Source organism: Pituophis catenifer, unplaced genomic scaffold, assembly GCF_029215685.1.
Source record: "Pituophis catenifer annectens isolate HBS135680 unplaced genomic scaffold, rPitCat1.0.hap2 SCAF_3, whole genome shotgun sequence".
Lineage (NCBI taxonomy): Eukaryota > Metazoa > Chordata > Lepidosauria > Squamata > Colubridae > Pituophis > Pituophis catenifer.
The window spans coordinates 53890009-53910921 of NW_027256883.1; the positions used below are offsets into that span (position 1 = coordinate 53890009).

The 20913-nt window shown below is 38.0% G+C and overlaps 1 protein-coding gene across 3 annotated transcripts in view; it reads right to left on the reverse strand.

Moving 5' to 3' along the window:
• Window positions 1-2459, reverse strand: part of PIEZO2 (piezo type mechanosensitive ion channel component 2) — a 150447-nt gene extending 147988 nt beyond the window's left edge. For all 3 annotated transcript variants that reach the window (XM_070942381.1, XM_070942380.1, XM_070942379.1), the window contains exon 1: window positions 2438-2459. In XM_070942381.1, the coding sequence (XP_070798482.1) occupies window positions 2438-2444 (7 nt within the window). In that variant the 5' untranslated portion in view covers window positions 2445-2459. The remainder of the gene's footprint in view (window positions 1-2437) is intronic.
• Window positions 2460-20913: the final 18454 nt, after the last annotated feature.

Here is a 20913-nt window from a genome sequence, read left to right on the forward strand (position 1 = left end):
AAGCCAGGTCTATTGCTTTTAAATAAACTAACTATTGAAGACTAAATGCCATTACTATTAAAAGTATTATTTCAATTAAAAGATAAGGAATGCAAGAAAATATCTAACATACGTAAGAAATCCAAATGGCATGGAAAATAGCTGAAGCATCTCTTGCCAGTAGAACAAATAGAACTGGAAGGGAGGGAAAGAAAGAAAAAGATCCAGAATCTGCATACCTAATAGAAGAGGTCAAATGAAGCAAATTATCTGGAGGCTCGTTATACTATTAAGCCAATCAATCATACGAATAACATTGTCTAAAAATAAAACAGAAGTATACAGTAAAGGAAAAGAATGTAAGAATGCCCAAAATAATAGAAGGAAAAACCTGTGCTGTTCCACACCTTCTTCTTCCAAAACGTCATTTAATAAATACTAGATAATCTGTGATCTGTTGGGTCATCATTTCAATTGTGTCATTATTTCAAAAATATTTACTTACCTAAAGAGAGCAATAAGATGACCGCAGGTGGTCAAAAAATAGTGGGATCTGGAGCAATTTCCCATTCCCTGTCAATTTCTCACTGACTTTGCCTGTAAGAAGCTTGCAGGGAGAAAGCCAATGGGAAAGCTGACAGGGAAAGTTGCAAGCTGCTAGGGTAAGTCTCCCCAACCCGTGCACTCTTCCCCAGTCCCTCTGTGCACGTACTGTGCTGGCTACACACACACACACATGCACATGCTTCGTGACCTGAAGTGCACCCTCATGCACTCTCCCTGACCCTTGCCACATCTCTCACACATCCCCTCGCTCTTTCCCCACTTGGCAGCTGGAACTTCCTGTCAGCTTTCTCACTGACTTTGCTTGTGAGATGCTGCAGTGAGTGTCAGCAATCATAATTGAGTTCAGATTTCCTGCTGACTTCTCCATTGATTTGTGGGAAATTATCAGGGAGCATTGTAAATCACAATCACATGACCATGGCTGTATGATGGCACTGAAGCAGCCATATTTTTTTCAAATTTCAACCTCATGGAAGTATTGGGTTTTGGGCACATCCCTTTAGTTTGTCCATTTAAGGTACCCTGGTTTAAAAATTGTTGCATTATAGGCTACAAACAGACAAACAGATATGAGAGTTTTAGTAGTATATAGATCTCTACATATAACTGCCCATGCTGTTACATTTTGCAACAGTGAAAGCTTCTGGATATTATTCAAGGGTAGCCTCATGTAGAGCATATTACAGTAACCCAGTCAGAGATGACTGGAGAATGAGTGACCATGGGTATAACCTCTCAATCCACAGATGGGCACAACTGGGGCATAACATGAAGCTATCCCATAACATGAAGCTATTGAACCCCATCTAATGCCAAAGATAGTATAGTCCTGGAACCAGCAAGACCCAAAATCCAAAGCCACTCAGTTTTGCCAGGGTTCAGCTGAAGCCTGTTGTTCCATATCCAGATCCTCACAGCCTCAGACATCTATTATCTACCATTCATTCATTCATTCATTCATTCATTCATTCATTCATTCATTCATTCAATTTTTATAATGCCCATCTCCCTATAAGGTGATTCTAGGCAGCTATTACTCAAGCCTTACAACAACTGTCCTAAAAAATATTAAGTTTTCTCAAAGATCCTGATAGTCTTTGTTTAATATAATGCAGGGGTTCCCAACTGGGCATGCTTGCACCCCTTGGGAATGTGAGATGATATTCCAGGGGGTGCGAAAACTTGGGTTTAGAAGTTTCAAAATTATAGTGTATACACAGAATTATATGCATATAATTAGAATAGAATAGAATAGAATAATAGAATAGAATAGGCCAAGTGTGATTAGACACACAAGGAATTTGTCTTGGTGCATATGCTCTCAGTGTACATAAAAGATACGTTCATCAAGAATCATAAGGTACAGCACTTAATGATAGTCATAGGGTACAAATAAACAATCAGGAAACAATATCAATATAAATTGTAAGGATACAAGCAACAAAATTACAGTCCATTAGACATTATTTACTTTTGTAAGGGGTGCAAGAATATATCAGAAGCATTCTAGGGGTGCAGGGTATAAAAAAGGTTGGGAACCCCTCATATAATGCATAAAACAGGAAGTGCAGGTAAATGAACTATATACTTCAATAAACTATGAAGCTCTTACCCGTTTTGAGGAATTGATTGTCAAGTGATAGTTACAAATGCTGGTATTATTTATTTATTTATTACATTTCTAAGCTGCCCATCTCCCCCATAAGACAATCCTGTATACATTATAAATATATAAGTACAGTTTTCTTTCTTACTGTGGAATCTTTCTGAGACAGAGTTTGACTTATTTAAAAAAGAACAATTTCATTGTAACAGTGATTATATCTATCTTCCTATATAATCACGGTTACAATCTTCCTTTAAATACATCTGCCAGGAATATGAGGCTTACCTTGCATTGTTATTTTTGTAGGTTCAGAAAACAGCGGAATGAGTAAGAGGTAGATGAGGTAGACAAATGAGAGCCCATTGTAGCGGAATGCACATGCTGCAGAGAAAAGGGAGAAACACAGATAAGTATAGGTAACATTAGGTTAATAATGATGGCACACTGTCTAGATCAAGGTACTGTATATGTAATGCATAGTTGCTACCAAATCGTCGGGAGCTGGTGAACATATTTGCAATTCTGAAAACATTTCAGAGCCCTTAGTAGAGCATTTGATTCATATAAAGGTTATCATAGGAAACATAGCCTCTGAGAGAATACCCACCACAAGAAGGCAAATTATCAAGGTTGCATCCTGTCATCGCTCCACCTTCTGAAGATTCAATCTATCAGCCTAGTCAAGTGCACAAGTGGAGCTGCACATGAGAGCACAAATGCCCACCACTTGTGCAACCCGGTTCTAAGCGGACCATGGCCCAGTAGAGGGCCAGGACCCAGGGTTTGGGGACCCCAGCCTTAAAGAATAAAAGTAGGGTGGTTTTATGATTCAGCCAAAAGATGATTTAGCTCATCTCTTGGTTTTAAGACAGATTTCTTGTTTGATGCTAGAAGTCTTCCATTATAGTTCTAGATTTTTCTTATCAAAAAACCTGAAGAAACAATTGAAATTAATTAATTAGTTCAATTTCTATAGCCATCCATCTGAGTCAATGATCTGGGTGGCTTACAATTCAAGAAACATATTCAATATTACAATTGAGACACCAAAATCATTTTAAAACAATAAAAATAATAAAAAACAATACAAACATCCAAAATAAATATACACAGAAGCTAAGATATTTGACAAGTTAACAATGCATCCAGGAAGTGGGGTCCTTGACACATTCAGCACCCCAAACTCAGGAACATAATCAGGGTTTAAGGCAGTGGTGGGTTTCAAAATTTTTTACTACCAGTTCTGTGGGTGTGGCTTGGTGGGCGTGGCATGGCTTGGTGGGCGTGGCTTGGTGGGCATGGCAGGGGAAGGACACTGTAAAATCTCCATTCCCACCCCACTCCAGAGGAAGGGTATTGCAAAATCTCTATTTCCTCCCGATCAGCTGGGACTTGGGAGGCAGAGAATAGATGGGGGCGGGGCCAGTCAGAATTTTTACTACCAGTTCTCCGAACTACTCAAAATTTCCGCTACTGGTTCTCCAGAACTGGTCAGAACCTGCTGAAACCCACCTCTGGTTTAAGGCCTTACAAAAGGCTAATAGGGTTGGCGCCATTCTAATCTCCGAGGGGAGGATGTTCCATAGAGCAGGGGCCATCTTCTAGTCCCTGTCAGCCGATACTCTTTGGCTGATAGGATCTGCAGCATGCCCATTCTGTTAGATTAAGTTGGACTCTTGGATTAAGATAGAAACTCTTGAGAAAAGGTGATCCCTCAGGTAACCCAAATCTCAAGCCACGTAGGACTTTAAAGGTGATACCCTGAATTGTACCCAGAAACCAATACAGCTCATACAGATGTGGTGTTATGCATGACATATATCTGGCACCATTTATTACCTGCACAGCCACATTCTGCACCAGTTGAAATTTCTGAATGGTCTTCAGGGGCAACCTGAAGCATCAAAATTGTGTGCCTAAAGCAGCGGTTCTCAACCTGGGGGTCGCGACCCATTTGGGGGTCGAACGGCCATTTCACAGGGGTCGCCAAAGCCCACTCTCGCACCCCCCACACCTTCACTCACCCTCACCCTCTGCCTCTGTTGAATCGCCGTTTGCCGTTCGTTTACCCCGCCCACTCCCAATCTATTGCTGCCTTCTGAGTCCCAGCTGATGGCTAGAGGGAAACAAACCGTTTAAATTCTTGCCGCAGGGCTTCAAAGGGCCGCCCTACAGCTGATCAGTGTTAAAAGAAAACAAATGAGAAGACCGGTGCCTGCAAAAATAGAAAAAAAACAGCCCCTTGCAGCTTCAGCATAGGTTAATTACCATAAGTTGATTTGATCAGCCTCCGGACTCTCAGCTGATTTGCTCTCAGCTGTTTTGCGGAGGGCTCTGTTGCTAGCTGCAAAGAGAGAGCAGATTTTTTTTCCCCCTAGCTATGCTGAAAAAACAAAACTCAAAGTAAAGCAGGGTCTTTGCTGCAATGTGACAAAATGAGGCAGAGAGAGATTTCTTTTTCTTTTTCTTTTTCCTCACCAAAAAAGGTAGGTGCAAAACAATGGGAAATTTAGGGCAAAAGAGGAGGTTCAATATTTTAAAACACAAAAGAAAAAAAGCTCTATTTAACTAGGGAATTGTAATAATTGAGATACTATTAATTGTATATTGTGTTGAAAGCAGAAATGGTTAAGTTGTGGTTTGGAGGAATATATGGGGGAAATTATTTGGTTTATTATTATTGGTAAATATAATTAATTGATTTGTAAGAAATTGGATTGCATGGAAATAATTGGAATATTCATGTTCATATTAATTAATATACAAAAAAGATAGTTATATAACTAATTGATTTATATTAAAATGTTGAATTTGTATTAAACAACTGTATTACATAATTACATAATTAAATCAATGTGAGGATGTATATAAAAATAGATGACAATGGGAAGGAGTATAATATAGAATAGAAGGGAAAAATTGAATTTGATTAAGATTAGAGATGAGGATGAAAGGTAATATTTGTTTTTTAAAAAAATAGATGAGGAATAAATATGGCAAAAAGAAAATATAGAAATTGTAAATTTAATTGAAATGACTAAACACTGGTTAAATTTGTGAACCGGCCAAATACTCTGTTCAAAGAAAATACATTGTATGTTTGTATGTGTGTTTCTAATTATTGCTATTTATTCATATTTGTTCTCTTTTATTCTTTAAAGTTTAACAATTCATTCTTTATCTTAATATCTTTATATTTGTTTGAGGTTGGTTTTCTTCCCTTTCATCTTTTTTATTGTACAGCAATCTTTCTCCTCAAACCTACCACCTTTCTTTCCTTCTTACTTTCTCTTCCCCTCCTCTTCTTCTCCTTCCTACTTCCTCTTCCTTTCTCCTTCTCCTCCTCTCTTCCTCCCTCTCTTACCCTCACTCCTACTCTAATTTCCCTTCCCTTCCTTCATCCCTCTCTATTGCTGTATCCTTTTATGCATATGGACTACTCAGAGGGCTGAAAAAGTTATTTTTGAGTGGTCCTCGCACTTTTGACCAGTCCTCGAACTTACGACTGTCCTCACATTTTACGTTTTTGCCCTATCTTGTCACCATGGTGAAGAGAAGCAGTTGTGAAATGAGTGACACAGTTGTTAAGAATGCTACAATGGGCATGATGACCAGTCATAAGTGCGAAGACCTGTCAAAAGTGCGAGGACCTGTCAGAAATCACTTTTTTCAGCCCTCTGGGTAGTCCTTTTGTGCACATGGACTACTCAGAGGGCTGAAAAAGTTATTTTTGACTGGTCCTCGCACTTTTGACCAGTTCCCGAATTTACGACTGTCCTCACATTTTACGTTTTTTGCCCTATCTTATCACCATGGTGAAAAGAAGCAGTTGTGAAACGTGGTTGTTAAGAATGCTGCATGGGCATAAATGTGAGGATGGTCATAAGTGTGAGGACCAGTCAAAAGTGCGAGGATCTGTCAGAAATGACTTTTTTCAGCCCTCTGAGTAGTCCATATACACATAGCCATGGCCACCCAGTCACATGACCAGCTAGCCACGCCCACCCAGTCACAAGACCTCCAAGCCACGCCCACAAAATAAGCCACGCCCATAGAACCGATAGTAAAAAAATTTAGAACCCACCCCTGGTTGGGGGTCACCACAACATGAGGAACTGTATTAATGGGTCGCGGCATTAGGAAGGTTGAGAACCACTGGCCTAAAGGAAGAACCAGGAATTACAGTGTGGTCTTTTTAAATATTATCTAATTATACTGGAGCTATTTATATGGGTTCCTCTCACGCAGCTGGGATTCCATTCCAATTAGACATGGATGGGAACTAACACATATATTCCTGAAGCAGAATCACTCCTTATCAAAGGGATACTCAATTCCATTAAAAGAGTGCACATAATTTGGTCACATTAACATTTGTAACATTTCAATTAGGACCACACAATAGGAATACCTCTCCACCCCAAACCTTAACAAAAATCCCAGGGCATCTTCAAAGGTTACATTAAACCTTTGTAATTTTTAATATGAGGGAAGGGAAAAATACAACATACAGTATATCCCATGAGATAATATTTATTGGAAGAATAACAATATGATTTACATTAACTCAAATTTAGTTCTTGTTCTAGTCATGTCCATATGCTTATCCTGGGGCCATCTAGTTTTGGAGATGGAGTTGTTGGCATCAGTTCAAAAGCCCTAAGGCAGTCATCAACCTAAAAAAATGTACCCCTCCAATTTGAATGAATATTTGAGCCAGGCAGAAGCCATTCACAGTATTTTTAAAAACATCTTTGTAACAAAGACAGATGGCAATTTAGCTCTCCATTTGTTTAGCCTAAGCAGCCAAGAGAGCCCATTTGTACCTGATCAAATGTCTATTTTCCCATCTCATGGGAACTTTCCTTAAATTGTCCAACCAAAACACAGCGATAGACCCTATGTTCTTCTAGGAAACCTTGTAAGAAGCAAGAACTTCAATTGTATAACTTTAGCTATATATAAGCTAAACTATTCTCCTTGTTCATGAAAAGATGTTATCCAACAAGTCTAACAACTATTGCAGACTTTTTATACAGGTAGTCTTTAACTAAGAACTCTTTGTTCAGTGACCATTTGAATCTACGATGGCTCTGAATTAAGGCGCTTGAGACCCCTGCCTGAAATTCTGACCATTGCAATGCCCTCACAGTCATGTGATCAAAAATTTGGGAACTTGGCAGTATGCCCACCTTTATGACTGGGAGCGCCACAATTCCTCCCGCCATGGGCTGAGAGGCCTTAGCCAGCTAGGCCCACTGGTGTGAAAATCTGCTGGGGGCTGGGAGTCCTCTGCCAGTTAGTCCCAGTTAGTCCCAGTTAGTCCCAGAAGTGTTCAGGCCTTCTCCCTCCCTGTTTGAGAGCCCCGGCCTTCTCCCTGCCCCAGATGAAACAAACAAAACGTTATGATATTTATGTAGTTACTTACCAAGCACATCTAAATTATATTAAAGTAAGCAAAATATATTTACAATCTCCAAAGCATGTCACAATTTGCTAGTCCCATTTTTTTCCTACTGTGCTCCTTGACTCAGCAATCCTAGGCATTTTCAGCTATCAGAATATTATATCTTCATAATGCAGGTTATTGATGTTCCTTGTTCCAATTATAAAACCACGCTCCTTTTCTTCCTATTCTGATTCCCTTAATATACAGTATATTCAACATATACTGTAAGTTGAATAAATAATAAGGGGGGTGCATACTGCCTTGTCTCACTTGTTTCCAATCTGGGCCGGTCTATTTCATCATATTCTGTACTGTAGTTTCCTGACTTGTATCTAAGTTTCACATAAGGACAATGACATGAGATGCCCATGAAGCACATAACAATTTCTTTTTTATGTTCTTTATGTTCTAGCTTGATTACCTAGCATCACTTTTTCCATGTATTATAGGACTCTAATCTGCATTGAGTGATTCTAAGCATTATTTTGCTAGCCTATGAAAAGAAAGGTACCATCAAGTGCAGAAAAACAGAAGTCCAGGCAGTTCAAAAATATATAGGTTTATTACAAGCTGAAGTTCTTTACTAGAATCAAACTACTAATGCTCAAAGAAAACTGGTGGTTGATAAGAGTCAACAGAATTCAAGGTGGACTGATTTTATATCTCTTGTGGACTTGAGACTGATGATGCATTTGAAACACACACCCCTTGGGCTCAGCTTGGTCATCTCCTACAGGTACTGTAGGATAGTGTTGTAGCTAACAATAAAGCAACCAAATCACTTTGAAGATTCAGCATTATTTTGTTTGTATGCATACAAGCAATAATACTGGTATATACTGGTTTCCCAGCAAAACAGCAACGAGCAATAGCAGAATTTACCGGTATATACATAGGCCACTACACTGCAAAGACAAAGCAAAGAAAAAGACCTACAGAATGAAAATTACAGCATGGAATATTTCAGATAAATTCATCTCTGCGATCTTATTATATTTTATTCTGTCCTACGAGGTTAGCATGCCAGCCATATTATCTTTGAGATATGGTCAGTAGTAGAAACAATTTGGTTTACTAGGCCATAGGTTCTTGACTGAGTATTGTTCCTGTTACTACTCAAGGACAATTCAGTTTACTATGAAGGTTTCCTTACAAGTGCACTTTAAGCAGTTAATATGTATGGAGAGTGGATGGGAGAGAGGAGGAATATCAATGAATTGGTAGTAAATGCAGCTTGCATGTGTATGGGTGAAGGGTACTTTTTACCACTACAATAATTTGCACATTCTATTGTCTCCTTTTTTTTGTATGTATTGGGACATACAGTCGTTAGACTCTGCCAATGCGTTTGCCACTATGTTATTCTCTAGATCTGCTGGCACAGCTTGATTAGAACTTAACAGATTCTTCAACTACTGCTGCCATATTTCTGTGGGTATGCCATCAGTTCCTGTAAGCTACAAACGTAATAATGACTGGAGTTCTGATCTAACTTCATCTTCTAGTATTAACAGATTCTTGTAAATAGGGGATATTTTCTAAAAATATAAGATGCTGACATCTCTACTGTGTAGTACTCCAATGTATTCTTTCTGTCTTTGGCATTCCAGTCTCCAATCACAAGCAGCAAATCTTGCTAGCATGTTCTATCAATTTCAAATTGAACTTGATTGTAAAACTCATCAGCATCCTCTGGCTGTGGTTACAGCATAAACATGTATGGTCATCATATTAAAGGGCTGTCCATAAAATCTAATTGTTATTATCTGGACACTGACTGTATTGTAATCAAATATTATTTTTGCTATACCCTTCATAATTTTTATAACATACAACACCCAATCTTTCTTTGTTTTCTATATTCTGAGTGATCTTCTGAGTGAAAGTATCTAATCCTAGTTCATCTCAAATTTAATGATGTCTAAGGTGTCAATTCACAGTTGTTTCATCTTTCACTGTGTTTAGTTTTCCCATTTTCATGCATGTTCCCAATGTAATTCAGCCTTTACAGCTTCAGCTTTCTTTTTTCTATATGACAACATCAAGAATTAGATGTCTCAAAGGCTTTCATCTAGACATTAATACTCCAAAAATAATTCCTCAGGATTCATCTTCTTTGGGAGGATTCTAAGTATATCAATGATTATTTTATATTTTCTAGCAATGTGGTTCTTTCTGTAAAAATATAGGAATGGTTTACCATTGCCTTCTCTTGCACAATCTAAATTAATGCCTTTGCCTGTATTAAAATGAACACCTGCCTCCAGCATCTTCCAATATCACTGTTGCGCAGTACAGGAGCCTGTTTGCATTAGTTTGGTGGCTGGTATCATCTTCACATCTTGGATGACCCTGCTGTAAATATATGGTATTGGCATACATTCCCAATATTCTTTGCTCACCTAACCCAGGAACACTTCTCACATAATGAAGTAGCACAGCAGGCTTGGGGACACTCTTTTGATACTAAATGACAATTCTTCTCCCTGATGCTCATTCTCTTATCCTATTTCATGCTATCGAATTTAGGGTGGGGTAGCGACAATTATGCCCTGGAAATAAACTTGGAAGTAAACAGGAATAGAATGGGGTAATACTTGGCTTGGCAATAACATATATAAAAGATCATGACATAGAAATTAGTTACAAACTAAATATGAGTCAGCAGTATGATGAAACTTGAAAACTGGAATCAAGAAAACTTGGGGGCAAATGACAGCACTCTTCAAATATTTGAAAGGATGTGTCACACAGAAGGCTGAGACTTGTTCTTCATCATCCCAAAGAGCAGAAGAGAGAATCATGGATTTAAACTACAAAAGGCAGGCTCTGTTTGAATGTTAGGAAAACTTCCTATACACTGAAGGCTATTTGACTGTGGAATCAATTGTTCACCCTTTGCTAAATGTATTCAAGTCAACTATCTGTGCAGGGTGCTTTAACTGAGTGCTACATTGGGCAGGAATCTTTTTCAACTGTTATGGTATTTTAGCTATTGGCACAGAACCTTTCTTCATCTTTTCCCCTATGTATCCACTTTCCCACTGCTTCCTAAAATGTTTTAAAATTTTTGAAGTGGAGAAAAAGATATAAAGATAAATTATATACACACAGACTGGGGAGGGGGCATAATATGGCCTGTAGAAAGACTTCTGTATTGTTCCTTATATATTTTATTGATTTTTGTTGTTGAGTAATTTGGTTGCTTCTGAATTTTTGGGACTTGAGAAACTTTTTTTGGCCAAGATTATATGTTATAATTGCTTGAGTTCTTGGAACTTACACATTATACTTAAAATCATCTGAATGATTTCTGTCGAATGTATTTGTAGACTTAATCACAAAAACTACTGATTACCTGTAACTATCTATTAATAAAATCTAGAATGTGGGTCCAAATAGCTGGAATGGTTTAATACCGTTTAATACTTTCTAGTTTCTAGTTTATCCATGCAGCTTCTAAGACAAATGATACAGTGAAATATCCACATAGAATAGTTAATAGATATAGGGAAAAAATTACATATTACATGATTATATAACCATGGGAATTAAACTGATGTGCACTTTAAATGGAGAGAACATATTAGGGGTGGGGGAGTGGAACGTTTTTTAAATAGATTTTTATTCTGCCTTTCTCTTTCTAAAGAGGTTTCCCCACACACAAAGTCCCAACACATCTTGAAAGGCATCAGGCTAGTGGAGCCTGATTCAGTCTACTATGCCACAGGGAGCAAATCTATTGCCAAGCTGTTTGTCTGCCAAAATAATAAGAGTTCAGGTAGTCCTCAACTTACAATCAGTTGCTTTGTGATCATTCAAGCTTATGATGGACCCAGAAAAAAGGAACGTATGACCAGGATTCAAAGTTCTGACAGCTGCCCCAATTCACAGTCAAGTCAAAGAGCCTTGGTAGTATAGTGGTCTAAAGCACCCTGTTATTAAGAACAGCTGCCTGCAATTACTGCAGGTTCGAATCTCGCCAGGCTCAAGGTTGACTCAGCCTTCCATCCTTTCTCAGGTAGATAAATTGAGGATCCAGTTGTGGGGGCAATAAGCTGACTTTGTATAAATATACAAAAGAATGAAGGCTATTGCTTAGCGCATTGTAAGCCGCCCTGAGTCTCCGGAGAAGGGCGGCATATAAATCAAGGTTTTTTTTAAAAAAGTGATCAGATTTACTGTGATTGGCAACTGGCCTGAGTTTCTGAGTGTTTGCAGCATCTCACGGTCATATGTTGCAATTTATGACTTTTTTGCCAGAAACCATAGTGGTGCAGCCTGTAGTTCAATTCTGATGGGGTTTGAGGTTGACTCAGCTTTCCATCCTTCTGAGATTGATAAAATGAGGACCCAAAGTGTTGAGGGCAATATGCTGACATTGTAAACCACTCAGAGAGTGCTGTAAAGCACTCTGGAGCGGTATGTAAATCTAAGAGCTATTGCTATTGCCTTCTAGCTTCCTGCAAAAGACGTCCATTCCAGACAATGGGTTCATTTGACGACTACCTCAAAAAAAAAAAAAAAAAGATATGAATTCATGCAGGAAAAATAGAAGAATGTTCCTCTTTCTCAAGATGATTGAATCCAATAACAAAATAAATACCACCCCTGGTGGTAATACTCCAGCTATACAAGCAAATATTATTTTGCGGATACTCATATTTATATTGTAAAATATAAATTATAGTTTATATTCTCCAATTATAGTTAAGATTAATTTGGGATGTTTAGTCAAGACATGTTCATTCTCAGTTTAGCACTCTGGTGCAAAATCTCAGAAACTCTAGGTGGCAGTGTTTAACTACATCAGGATATATGGGCTTGTCCCAGAGGAAGCTGGCTGATTACTTGCTATTTTAGAAAAGATTTCCACTTCTAAAAATTGTTATGAACTATTTCTTCATACAGTGCACAAGTTATTGAATTTTCCAACAGAGTTGTGATTGCCTCCAACTTAGATAGCTTTAAAAAATGAGATGGATCTGCCATGATGACTATCTAGGTTCACAGGCTGGATGCCAGTTTGCTAGAGAGCAGAAGCAACAGGAGTTTTGTTCTTTGGCTGCCTTGTTTATGGATTTCCAATAGACATGTGATTGGTTCTGGTGTGAAACAGAATCCTAAGCTATACCAAACTTCAATAGGATCCAACAGTAATATTCTTATAAACAGAATTTTCAGCATGGAACAGTATATATTTATAATTAAATTTACAGATAATTTTACATTTATTATTAAAACTGTTTGGTAAACTCAGATGAATGAAAAATGCCAGTGAGGTATTCTGGGCAAGCATAACTCAACTTGAATTCATAAAATTGGATAACCAGGTTATGTGCAGTACATTAAAGCTGGCTTCTGGGCATCAGCAGCAGTATAAATCAGATTCCTCAGTGCCAAGATAAATGTACAAATATACAGATTTATAAATCTAGAGATATCAGCCAATCCTGAACTTCTGACATTTTCAGTTTTCTGGACTTGCTTAGTTCACTTCACTATGAAGAATTCCATTGGTTGATCCAAATCTACAGTTCCAAAACCAGCATCTGAGCAGATTTTTTTCAACATAGTTTACTCTAATAATTTACACTTAAAGTGTCCAAAATTCAGTGGGAAAAATTCCTGAGAATTTAAAACGTTCTTCTACTAATGTACTCCATTAATCTAGGAGGAATTCAGAGATGCAGTAATTGTAGATTGTTTTAATTATAATTGCTATTATAAGGCAGTAATTTTAGGCAAGAAAGTTTAATCTATGTTTATTGTGTTAAATTTAATTTAATTTGTGTATAATCTCACTAATGATGCAATATTTATGCCATTTTTTCCCTTCTGTTCAATCATTCCAATTCTCAGGAACTGCCTGGGCATATAGTTTAATTGACAAGATTTTTCATTAGTGGTTTGCCATTGTTTCTCTCCTAGGACTGAGAGAAAGTTACTAGCTCAAGATCACCCAGCTGGTTTTGTGTTTACAGCAAAACTAAAACACATAGTCTCTGGGTTTGTAGCCTGATGCCTACACCAAATTGACTCTCCATTTATGTCAGATGTTAAAGAATCTTACTGTAAGACAATGAAAATGTATATAAAAGAAAGAAAAATGTGAAGAAATCATTTTTTAATTCTTGTTACTGTAATTAATGTGGCTCAAGTTAGCCTATATTTTGAAACTATTGTTGATTGATATCAGTGATGCTAAATTGCAGCTCTTAATATACTATACTATCAAACACCATTATAAAAATAACCCACCCTGTGTGACAAAATTAGAGCCTATAGGTCACAACACAACCTATCACAATGAGGTCCTCACATAATAACTGCATTTGCATGTAACTATAAACTATAATTTGTGAACATTTTTGCTTATTGTTTGTAACCTACAATTGAATAAGGTTCCTTTGAAAGAACCCTCTACTTTTTTCTGTATTATTGTTCTCTGACAATTTGCTATGTTTCAAAACAAACTGTCAAATTATCACTCAACTAAAATATTTATGAGACAATTTATATTTGCACTCACAAGTAAAATAACAGAATATAATTGCAGTAAATGAGTTTATTGATTCAAGGAACAAGAGAAATACAACAATAATATCTCAATAACACCTATTAATCATAAAAGCCAAGTAATAAACAAAGCAGTAAATGTTATTACAAATGATAGCAGTCTTGGTTAATTAATTTCCATTAAGTAGGCTTTCTCTCAAAGCATTTGTCTTTTTAGTAATATTAAAAAATAAAAAGAAGAAAGATTTCAAAGGTTTCCTTTGCTAAATTGTTAATATAAGTCACTCAAAATGAACTAAAACAAAACAAAACGGGAACCTTATCTAGAACCTAAAATACATAAACGAACCAAATCCCCACTACTTCTGCAAGTCAATTCCAAACTCATCCCTCCAACACTAAGTTATAGAAACACAAAGAATAATAGGAGAATATTGAATTGGTTCATTTGTTGAATTATAGTTTATATGTTCACACTAACTCTGCATTTGTCTCTTCCAAACACATAGCAAAATTTGAGCCCCTGATGTCTGAGTAAAAAAGCTGCTATCATGAAAAATATTCAATTCAACTTTGATTTAAAAAAAGAAATAAAGCCAATGAAAACAAGGTCAACTTTACTACAGCTCTAATGATGTTCACATGGAAGCTTGAGTGTATTTACAAGTAGTATGCCAACAAAGTTTACTGAATAGTGGAAACTGTACTAAGAAGAGTCAATAGCCGTGGCAACTACAAAGCAAACCATATCTGCTGTACAGGTAGTCCTTGATTTATGACCACTAAATTGAGCCCTAAATTTATGTTGTTAAATGAAGCATTTGTTAAGTGAGTTTTGCCCCATTTGACAACTTTTCTTGCCATAGTTGTTAAGTGAATCACTGCAGTTGTTAAGTTAGTAACACAGTTAAGTGAATGTGGCTTCCCCATAGACTTTGCTTGTCAAAAGGTCACAAAAGGTGATCACATGACCCTAGGATGCAGCAAAGGTCATAAATATCAACCAGTAGTGGAGCACCTGAATTTTGATCACATGATCATGGGGATGCTGCAAAGGTTGTAACTATGAAAAGCGGTCATAAGTCACATTTTTCAGTGCCTTTGTAACTTTGAACGGTCACTAAACAAACTGTTGTAAGTTGAGGATTATCTGTATCTAAATCAAGATATTTCAATTAGGAAACACTAGTTTTACATCTTTTGTTTTCTTTTTCTTAATAACAGCACAGATATGCACAGACATATTACAATAATTTGATACTGCTAGGATGATTATTTTTATGCAGAGCAAAAATGTATTTTCCTAAATAGTTCACTAAACTAAATCTACTGAAATGCAAATATTTATTATTTACTAAAATCAATATGTGAATCATTCTCCATGAACTAGCAATAGATGATTCTATACTTTATATATTTACACAGGTAGTTCTCAACTAACGACCACAATTTATGTTGAATAAGAAACTTGTGAAGTGCGTTTTGCCTCATTTTATGACATTTCTTGCCACATTTGTTAAATGAATCACTGCAGTGGTTAAATTAGTAACACGGTTGTTAAGTGAATCTGGTTTCCCCATTGACTTAGCTTGGGGGGGGTGTCACATGACTCAGGGACACTGCAACTGTCATAAATGTGAGTCAGTTGTCAAACATCTGAATGTAAATCACATGATCATGAGAGTCAGGGCCGGATTTAGATGAAAAGAGGCCCTAGGCTATTCCACTTATGAGGCCCTTTCACCTATAGTGAAAGTGTAATTTTAATTTTGCTAACAATTTGAATGTAGGCCCCTCTTGATCTTGAGACCCCCTCTTGAGCTTGAGGCCCTAGGCTGAAGCCTAGTTAGCCTATAGGAAAATACGGCCCTGATGAGAATGCTGCAATGGTCATAACTGTGAAAAATGGTCATAAGTCACTTTTTTCAGTGCACTTGTAACTTCAAGCGGTCACTAAATGAACTGTTATAAGTGGAGGATTACCTGTATTAAGTGGAGGATTACCCAAAATTTATTCGCATATATTGTTTATTTATTTCATTTATACTTTGATATAATCCCAAAGACTCTTGATAAGTTTCAGAAGAATAAAGCATTAAAACTGCAATAGTACAATAAGATCCCCAAGCCCTTAAATATACAATCCAGAAAACTCAGATATCCAATTCAGAAAAACAGATCTTCCTGCTGACTTCCAAATGTCTTCCGGAAAAGTCCATCTTCAATTTATTCTGGGAGGCAGCTAAAGGCAGTAATTTGATTTCCAATGGGAGGCCATTCCAGATGGCCTGGGCTGGTACAGAAAACAATACCTCCATGCTTTGTCTCTCCAAACTTACACCAAGTGGGAAGCCACCACTTCCTTTTCCTGGCTGTGCCAAGCAGTAAAAACTGACATTAGCACTGTAAATTGCACACAGAAGCCTCTAGGAAGCCAATGCAGGATCTGCAGCACAGGATAAAGTTCACTTTAAAAAAAAAAGAACATTGAAGACCAGATGACAGTTATCTAAAATCTTTAGATACGGCTTCTTGAGAAGGAGTACTAAAAATTCCTTCAAAACTGTCAGCAACACTTTCTTTCACAAAGAGGTATTGACAATCTCTAAAATTCAGAGAATAATCCCATCCTACGGAGAATAATCCCATCCTACCGTATGAGAATCCATAAAACATATGGATATATAGATTATACAGATCCACAAATTGCAAAGGACAGCACTGATTCCACTTCCTTAATGCTTAAAGGCCAAAAAAGAAAAATTCCAGATTGCCTGGCAAGATATTGTCCTAGCAGTTGCTCTAAACCCGTGATGGCGAACCTATGGCACACGTGCCAGAAGTGGCACGCAGAGCCATCTCTCTGGACACGCCAGCAGTCGCCCATTGTTCTTCCAGGTTCCGACATGCACATGCGCACCAGCCAGCTGGTCTTCATGTGCGCATGCACACCAGAAACCGGAAGACAAGGTGACTAAGCTAAGCTTTCTGTTTCTGGCGCTCCCCCGGGTACGTACCGTGGAGCTGGTCTTCTGGTTTCCAGTGCTCTCCGGCAGGCATGCCAGTTGGTTTTTGTATGTGTGGGAGTGCTGGAAACAGGAAGAGTAGCTCCCTGCCACGCATGCACACATCGGGAAGCTAAGCTTCTGTTTTCCAGTGCACACACGTGGGCCGGCCAGGTAGCCGTCGTGTGCATGCATGCCAGAAACCAGAAGACAAGGTGACCGGCACGCATGTGCAAGCTAGAAACTGGAAGTTCAGCTTCCTGGCACGCAGCAACTGGAACTGCTCTTCCAGTTTCTGGCGCTCTCCCACGTGCGCATCAGGGAGCTGTTCTTCCGGTTTCTGGTGCTCCCCCGCATGCGCATACTTGCTCCCGTTTTGGCACTCAGTGCCAAAATGGTTTGCCAACACTGCTCTAGACCCTGCCAAAGTTGAATCAAGACTCCTTCTCAAAAGGAAATTAGCCACCCACAATAGAGCCATTAGAAGGCAGTTCACCAAATACAATGAGAGAATTAGGAATGTTTTGTCTCTCTTATCAATTCCTACTCTACAGGACAGTCATCCTTCACCCAACTTATACAATGCATTAGTGAACTGCTCGGCTGACCCCTTAATCAAAAATTATCCACACCCCACTGAACGAATTCCAACTTCTAACAATCTTCAACAAATTCTACTCCCTGCTAGAGATCTGGATAAAGTGCGCAAAGTCTCTTCCCTCTGGAGCTAGGCAATATGTCTCTTTCTGCCCTCTACTCTCTCACTGGGCAATCAGCAATAGAAGATATCTGCTGCGAACTCCATGAAGGCATCAGGAAGGACATCTGACCAGTAAATGCTCAACTCCATCCAGTCAACTACTCCAAATTAAGGGACTACAGGGTTGGAAAAAGAAAAAAAAATGCACTGTACTTACTTTGGGGGTTTATAGGATGTTGTCAAGCATGGGAAATCAAGAGCGACACCTGTAAATGCTCAAAGCAACATCCTTATTGCTGTTCACCTAAATAGACAGAATCTTGGCAGACTGAAATGAACTGAATAAGCTTCTTGGATGGGTAGTGAAACATTTTCAAGGGGGAAAAAAACTAAGAAAGACCAATGGCCTTCTGAAAAGCCCCTTTGGGACAGCCATGACCTGGATGATTGGGAATCTTCATAGACATTTTGCCAGACTAAAGTACACTCTGCATAACTATCTGATAAATGCTGTGAAGAATTAGAGAGCATAACGATGATTCAAGACTGATATTTTTGTTTACTTTTCTCTCCCCTAACTCAGTGCCAGATTCCACCACAAATGTGTCTTCTAGGCTATGTGTAGATAAATTCAAAATGCATTACAGGTAGTCCTTTATTTATGATCGTAATTGAGCCTGGAATTATAGTTGTTGGTCATGTAACTTGTTAAAGGAGTCATCACATGACTGACCTGATTTTACAATTTTGTTTGCATAGTTGTTAAATGAACACATTGTCTGCAATGGACATCTTTTGCAGGAAGCTAGAAGTAAATAGCTATAGCACTAAGTCTTACATACCGCTCCATAGTACTTTACTATGTAATTCAGGGTCTTTTATGTGGGTCAGGGGGACAGAAATTCTGACTTGGGGTCTGCTTCAGCCTCCTGATACGGGACTTTGAACAAAGGCTGGAGAGAAGTGCCACTGGTGGCGAAGAGCCGGAAGGCTTTGTTCCAGTGGTACTGCGTCATGGCCCAGAACTGGCTGACCATTTCAGCCCGCTGAGCCTCCAGGTGCTGCTACCTGGCCTTGAACTCCTGCAGGTCTCCCCTCTGCTTGGAAAGCCTATGTTCGTAGTCCTCAGTGAGGTGCTTCTGCTGAGCCTCCTTCTTGGCCAGATCCAATTTGAACTGAGCTAGCTGTTTTGCCAACTCTTTCTTGTGGTGGCTGGGGCCCTAAAGAGCCCGGGCAGGCAGGCAAGGAGTGGCTGGGAGGGGAGGGGCAAGTAGAGACCGGCAAAGCGCCCCTCAACATGAATGACAATTGAGTTGTCAGGGTGGATGATAACTAGTGCAATATGGTTAATAACTTACATCATAGGCACCCATTGTAAATTGTGAAACTCACCATTCTTTGTGTCCAATTCGATTTATCTACTTGCCAGTTCAATTCTTATTGATTCGGCTTGCACGATACCTAAGAATCATAACACATTAGTTTCCTATCTATTATCCATCAGACAACTGATATTTACTGTGTTAGCAAATGGATAGCTTGTTACCATTTATTATCAGAATATTGGTATTTTTCTTTGTGGTAAAATGTTCTTATTTTGCAAGGTAGCTTTTTTTGAATTGTTTAAAGCTATTTAAAAGGATTCTAAGAGCATGCTACACTATTAACATTTAGTCAAAGAATATTGACAGAAAGGTCATAGAAAATAGTAGCTTCTAGACTTCTATTTTCATTCTCTTGGATATAAATGCCAAATGCCACAGCATTCTATTTAATAGTCTTCATGCCTACAAAAGAAACCAAACCATTGTTGTATGGTTCCATTTTTGTTGCTGAATTAGCTATTCTGCTACTAAACAGCACAGATAAATAAATATATGTTGAGGTGGGACTTGATCAAGTACATTGATTTCCAATCAGTATACCCTTACCCAAACACATTTCTTGTTCATAGAACAGAATAAAACAATGTGCTTTTTAAGTGTCTTTTTTTAATGTGAAAAGCACACCATCAAGTCTATAAATAGAGAAAAATCGATTTTGTCGCTTCAATATTTCCAGGAATGTGCTGTAAGAACAATCCTTTCTAAAGTCATAAATTCTGGGACAGTAATTTTGAAAACATTAATAGATAAGACAGAGGCTGCAGTCTTATCAGCAGTTATTTGGCAATCTCACTAGATTTTTGTGAAATATTAATATTCAGTTACACTCTTTTCTTTCAAACTAAGGGTCTTTTTCTTTTTTTTGCAAAAACAAACTTGGCCATAAAAATTATCATAACCTACTGCCAAATTATATTTTGACCTTAATGAACAAATTCTTCTTTTACAAGTAGGAAGTACAGAAGTTAACTGGAACTATGCCATGAAGGGAAGAGGGCTTTAGTGCTTTTCCCCTGCTGTGGACCATGTCAGATTTGAAAAGAAAGCAATTTCTCAGTGGAAATGATGGGATATTCTCCCCCCATGAAAATTTCATGTACTCTGTGGACTCCAGAAGCAGAAAGAGATTAAATCTATGCCCCTATACCAAACTCTCACACATATGGTGTCATATTACTTTGGGCCCAAGAAGCAATTAGAATAGCTGAGTTTATTAAAGTCAACATCAGCATCCAACATGCCAATACCCAAGTGTACCAAGAGAATTAAACACTAAGCAAGGTCCAAGCATTTTAGGACTCAGTTTAAACACATCAACCAACGCAGAATGTTATTTTAATGAACCAGTCCAAGGCAAAATGAAGAAAGCCCTTATTTGTTTTGAACAAAAAATAAAGCAATAGTTTTAACTTATTTTAGTTCCCTTTCATTACATTTCCAGTTGCCTTAATATGTACTGTATATATTTAAAATAAGAATGGCAATCTTCTATGTACCTATGAGGTAAATATTAACTAACATATTTTGGACTCCTAAATCATACTAGGAAGTCCTACTATACCAAGGATAATGTTGCTACTTGGATTATAGTTCTCCCCTCCCGCCAACAGCCTTTTCCTCACCCATGAACTTTGGGATACAATATATAATTTTTGGAAAAATGTCACATAGACAAAATTATCTGTCTTGTGACTCCTAACATT